General features: G+C 68.5%; 1 protein-coding gene across 1 annotated transcript; it reads left to right on the top strand.

Annotated features, from left to right (window-relative positions):
* Positions 1–517: 517 nt before the first annotated feature.
* LOC114072159 (lysine-specific demethylase hairless-like) lies at positions 518–4,694 on the top strand (the record flags this gene model as incomplete). Its single annotated transcript, XM_027910081.1, has 15 exons — positions 518–689; positions 1,120–1,343; positions 1,667–1,753; positions 1,834–1,952; positions 2,082–2,160; positions 2,307–2,470; positions 2,567–2,785; positions 2,872–3,043; positions 3,160–3,235; positions 3,365–3,495; positions 3,590–3,688; positions 3,773–3,915; positions 4,075–4,263; positions 4,357–4,482; positions 4,570–4,694. Coding segments are annotated over 15 exons (2,063 nt in total), but the record flags the coding sequence as incomplete, so codon positions are not given.
* Positions 4,695–5,715: the final 1,021 nt, after the last annotated feature.

The raw sequence follows: 5,715 nt of genomic DNA, 5'->3' as shown, positions 1-5,715 counted from the left end.
TGCATCCCCTGTCCCGGCGCCCACAGCACGAGTTGGGCACACGTGAGGGCTGGGAAAGCTGCTGCTCTGGGGTTTTCCCTGGCATGACTCGAGTCTGGCAGCGATTCCCAGGGCAGGAATGGATGGAAATGCTCCTGTGGGGCAGCGTGGCACCCTCGGGTGGGATGCCCGGGGCGTGGAAGTGCCGTCACTGGGTCAGCGACTCCCCGGGGAGGTGTTGGCATCTCAGCCCTGACCTCTGCAGAGCTCCAGCCCTACTTTCCAGCCCTACTTTCTGGCCCAGTTTCCAGCCCCCGCCACAGCGTGCCAGTCACAGAATCCCACAGTCCTGGAGGGGTTTGGGTTGGAAGGGACCTTAAAGACCACCTTGTTCCAACCCCTTGCCGAGGGCAGGGACACCTTCCAGCAGAGCAGGGTGTCCCCAGCCCCCTCCAACCTGGCTGTGAACAGTCGCAGCCCCTCCTGGCTGGTGTGGATGGGGCTCCACGGTGTCCCCAAGCACTCCCCGTGTCCCCAGAGCCATCGAGCCGGCAGGAGCCGTGGTGCCTGCAGAGCCTGCCCTGCACTGCGCTGCCCCAGGGCATCCCCCGCTGCTGTGCCTGTGCCCCCCGGGCCACGGGGGACCCCCAGGGCAAGGAGGAGGAGGAGGAGCCCCCCGAGAGCACCTGCAGGCTGCTGCACTTCCGCAGGTGAGCCCAGGGCTCCTGGGGAGCTTACAGGGTGGAGTGTTCCCTCCCATCATCCCACTTTGGGGCATCCCCTCCTGCCACACCACTTTTTAACGTCTCCTCCTTGGAGCATCCCCTCCTTTCACCCCTCTTTGCAGCCACCTCTCCTGCCACCCCACTTTAGGGCACTCTCCCCATCATTCCCATCAACTGAGAGCATCCTGTCCCATCACCCCACTTCAGAACACTCTCTCCCATCACCCTATTTCGGAGCATCCCCTCTTCACACCATCCCCTCTCACCTCTTCAAACCGACCTCTCCCATCACCCCACTTCAGAGAATCCCCTCCCACCTTTGAGGACCCTCTCCCATCACCCCGATTTTCAGCCTCCCTGTCTCATCACCCCCTTTCTGAGCCCCTCTCCTGCCCCCCCCTTTCTCTCTGCGCAGGTTTGCCCTGGGGGACAATGGGGAGTTGAGCGTTGATGGCCTCTGCACCCTGGGGGAGGCCGAGGGGGAGCTGCTGGAGGAATCTGGTCCCGAGCCAGGGGGCAGGAACGTGGGGAGCAGCCTCTGCCTGGCCAAGTACCTGCTGGGGGTCCTGGGGGACCCCTTCTGCGACGCCGTCCGCAGGGACAGGGACATGTGGCCGGGAGCCCCCGGCGGGCCCGAGGGTAAGGGGGGACCGGGATGGGGGGCACACTGGGGGACACTGGGCACACTGGGGAGGCTGAGGCTGTGCTACACACAGGGGGCACGGCCTGGAGGAGGGGGGAAGGAGCCCCCCAGCTCTGCGACTCCTGCCAGCGCGGCTTCTTCAACTCCCACTGGAGCTGCGCCAGATGTGGCTTCCAGCTGTGCCCCGACTGCCACCGCAGCAGGAGGGAGGCTGATGGCCCCGGTATGTGGAAAGGGGTTGGGGGGAGCGATGAAAAGGGGGTGTCAGCCCTTGGGGTGGGGGCTCGGTGGGGACGAACACACCCTGTCTCTGACACAGAGGGTCCAGCACAGCCGCCTGAGTGCACCCCAGGGCGAGACCACCCCGTCACAGCCCTGGTCCCCACGCAGTTCGTGCCCACCTGTGGTGAGTGAGTTCCCCAGCCCTGGGAACCCCCCCCCTGCCCGCTGCTGGGGGGCTGACACCCTTGTCCCTGTTGTCCCCAGTCCTGACCAGGCTCTGGAAGCTTCTGCACGAGGTCAGGGCCAAGTTTGGCATCGAGTCCCGCTGTCCCTGCGGGCGAGGGGCTGCGGAGCAGAGCCCGGCCGAGCCCCCGGGCAGGCAGGTATGGAGGGGGGGGTTGTGGATGGGGGGGGGGATAATGGGGTGCAGGTGCACCCCAACCCCTGCACAGAGTGTCTGTGGGGGGGTGTGTGGGATGTGGCCCCCCCCAATGTCCACATGGGTGTTTCAGGAGCCGCCAGGGGCCGCGGTGCCCACCCTGCCACCCCCCAGCCGCGGCCAAGCCGACCCCTCCCGGCCCATCAAGGAAGGTAGGGCCGGCTGCGACCCCCCCGCCCCGGGGGGGTCAGGGATGCTGCACCCCCTCCCCTTCTCGGGGTGCTGGGCAAGGGGGGTGAGATGCAGAGGGCGGCGTGGGCAACCCTGACCGTGTTCTCTCCCTCCCCTCCCCGAGCAGAGAGCCCCGAGCTGGGGCCGCCGTCGCCGGGGCAGCCCCCGGCACGGGGGGCCGTGCAGACCACCACGCTGTGCGACCTGCTGGCCTCCACCGCCGTGAAGCTGTGCCTGGGGCAGGACGGGGTGCGCATGGCCTTCGCCCCCGTGGTGCCCACGCTGCCCAGTGTGAGTCCCCGGGGGCGACCAGGGCACCCCTTCCCGTGCTGTGTGTGTGGGGGGGTCAGGGTGGGCTGAGGGTGTCCCCATTGTCCTGCTCTCCAGGACAACCGCCTGACCAGCATCCTGGACAGCATCATCGCCCGCGTGGTGGAGAGGAAGATCCAGGAGAGGCAGGCGGGGGGGGGAGAGCTGAGCCCCCCCAGCCCCTCTGAGCCCCCCGCATCCCACTGCGTGCTGGAGCCCAGCGGGCTGCTCTGGCTCCACGACCCCGGCCACGCCAGCAACTACAAACTCTTCCAGGAGCACTGGCGGCAGGGCCAGGTGAGCCCCCCATCCCTTGGGGGGGAGGTGTGGGGACACCTGGGACCCCCCCCCCCAGCCTCGCTGATCCCCGGTTGCCCCGGCAGCCCGTGCTGGTTTCAGGGCTGCAGAAGAGGCTGGAGGGGCGGCTCTGGGGGCCGGAGTCGTTCCGCCCAGCCCGGGGGGAGCAGGAGGTGGAGGCGGTGAACCTGCGGGCACCGGCGAGCCGCGTCCGCCTGAGCAGCTGGCAGTTCTGGGATGGCTTTGCCACCAGTGCAGGTGAGCGGGGCGATGAGTTTGGAGGGCTGATTTTGGGGTGAGGTGTGAGGGGGAGCCAGGCTGTGCCCTCCTCCCTCCATCCATCCCCGTGCATGATGCTGGGCTCCCTCCCGCAGCATCCCCAGAGCGGGAACATGGCGGTGGGGACTTGCTGAAGCTGGAGAGTGGCCTTGGGGACATGGAGCTGAGCCGGTAGGTGGTGGCAGAGGGTGGGTGTCCCCCCCTCCCTGACCTCCCCACGCCAGTGCTGGGGGCTGAGGGCGGCTCTGCCCTTGCCTGTACCTCGGTGCCCTGCAAACACCCCCCCCTGCCATGCCACAGGGTCACCAACCTGCGTGCCAGCCTGCCCCTGCCCGAGTACTGCGGGGCCAGTGGTCGCCTCAACCTGGCCACCCACCTGCGGGGCCAGCGGGGCCGGCACTGGCTGCGCCCGCGCGTCTGTGCAGCCTACGGTGAGTCTGCTATGGGGGCTCTGGGGGGCACCTGGGCTCCCCCCCTGCCACGGGGACACTCAACACTCACCTAGCGCCCCACTCCCACTTCCAGGCGTGCGCCCGCGGGACCAGAACGTCGGGACCAAAAACCTGGCGGTGGAAGCGGCCGATTCCATCAACGTGCTGGTTCACACGGAGGCGGCACCGCGGGGTACGGGGGGGGAGCACTGGGAGTCCCCTCACACCACCCCCCATGCCCGGCCTCCCCCCTGATCGCCCCTCCCCCTACCCGCAGAGGCGCTCCTGCCCGGCGACGTGGGTGACATGGACGTGGCGCTGCGGGAGCGGCTCAAGGACACGACGGGGGCCCGGCCCGGGGCACTGTGGCACATCTTCCGTGCGGAGGATGCCTTGCAGATCCGGGATTTCCTGCGCAGGGTGAGTCCCGGGGGGGACCAGGGCACCCCCTCCCATGCCGCCCACGTGGTGCCTTTGGATCATCCCTGACCATGGTGGGATGAAGGGGGACAATCCAGATGGGTGCTTGCGGTGCCACTGGAGCATCCCTTGTCTCTGTTCACCCCTGGCACCCCACAGGTATCCGAGGAGCTGGGGCAGGAGGAGGGGAGAACGGGGGAGCCCCCTGGGTGCTCCCTGGACCCCCCCGGGCGTTACCTGGACGCAGGGATGCGGAGGCGGCTGCGGGAGGAGTGCGGGGTGAGCGGCTGGACCCTCCTGCAGTGCCTGGGGGACGCCGTGCTGGTCCCCGCGGGGGCTCCCCACCAGGTAGGCAGCCCCGAACCCACCAGGGGAGGCAGCTGTGCCACACAACCCCCTCCCAGTGTGGGAACCGAGGCAATGACCCCCCACTTGGTGCAGGTGCAGAGCCTCACGGGCACCATCAGCGTGGAGCAGCGGTTCCTGTCCCCGGAGAGCTGCGCCCGCCTCCGGCAGCTCAGCCCCGATCCCGATCCCACCGGGGCCACGCGCCAGCTCCCAGCCCAGGTGGGTGGTCTGGGTGTGTGTGTGTGTGGGGGGGTGTCCTGGTGTGGGGTGAGCTGTGCTGACCCCCCCTCTTTGCACCCCCTGCAGCTGGATGGGATGATCTTCTCGGCCGTGCGGGAGGCGCTGGGGGTCCTGCGGGGCTGCAAGTGAGCCCGTGGAACGCTGGAAGGACGCCCTGACGAGTCTGGGATGGGGGCTGGACGTGGGCCTGGAGCCCCAGGGAGGTGGGAGCGGGCGCCTCCCACTCGGGGCTTCGCTCCAGGATCTCCCGGGAAGGCTCGGGGCTGGAGGAATAAAATGTCCACAGTGTGCCGGGGGCACCGGCGCCACCAGTGCTGCCTCGGGGTCTGCCTTCATTCCCCCTCCTTCCCATTGGGGTCAGGGGTGCTTTGGGGCTACCACCAGCGCTGCCTTGTGGTCTCCTGTCATCCCCCATCCGTTCCATCACAGTCAGGGGCAATCCAGTGGCACTACCAGCATCCACCCTCCATCCTATTGGGGTCAGGGATGATCCCGTGGCATCACCAGCACCTGCCCTGGTGTCTTCCACCATCCCATCAGGGTCAGGGGTGACCCTATGGCACCACCAGTATCTGTCTCGGGGTCTCCCTTTCATCCCCCTCCATCCCATCGGGGTCAGGGATGTTCCAGTGGCACCACCAGCATCCCCCCGCCCCATCCCATCAGGGTCACTTTGGGACATCTCCCCTCGTCCCCTGCCATCCCACTGGAATCAGGGAGGCTGAAACCACCGGGCAACCAGCACGGCGCAGTTAATTAGCATGGGTAATGGGTATCACGGAGTGCAGTGGGCACCATGCGACGACCAGTGTGCAATTAGCACCGCCCAACTAATTCGTGCGACGCCACGCGCTCCGCGCGGCCCCTTTAAAGCCAAGCCGCGCCCTGCGTGAGTGACAGCCGGATCAGCCAATGGGAATGGAGGAGCAGCCGAGGCGCGGCCAATGGGAGGCGAGGGGGGTGGGCGGGCCGGCCCCGCACGGCGGAGCCCCCGGCGCGGTGAGTGCGCGGCGCATGCGCGGGGCCGGGGGGGGCTGCGGGGTCCCTGCGCCCTCCCCGCGACCCCCGGACCCCCCCTCCCCCATCTTCCCCCCAGCGACCCCCGGACCGCTCCCGCAGCCCCACAAACCCTCCCGGACTGCAGCTTGCGGCCCCTCACAGCCTGCCCCTATTGCAGCCCAACCCGAAACATCCTGCGCGTTGCACCCTGCA

Source organism: Empidonax traillii, unplaced genomic scaffold (genome assembly GCF_003031625.1).
Source record: "Empidonax traillii isolate 1590-97213 ecotype Southwest subspecies unplaced genomic scaffold, ASM303162v1 scaffold2703:size24254, whole genome shotgun sequence".
Taxonomy (NCBI): Eukaryota; Metazoa; Chordata; class Aves; order Passeriformes; family Tyrannidae; genus Empidonax; species Empidonax traillii.
This window is presented reverse-complemented; position numbering and strand designations above follow the sequence as displayed.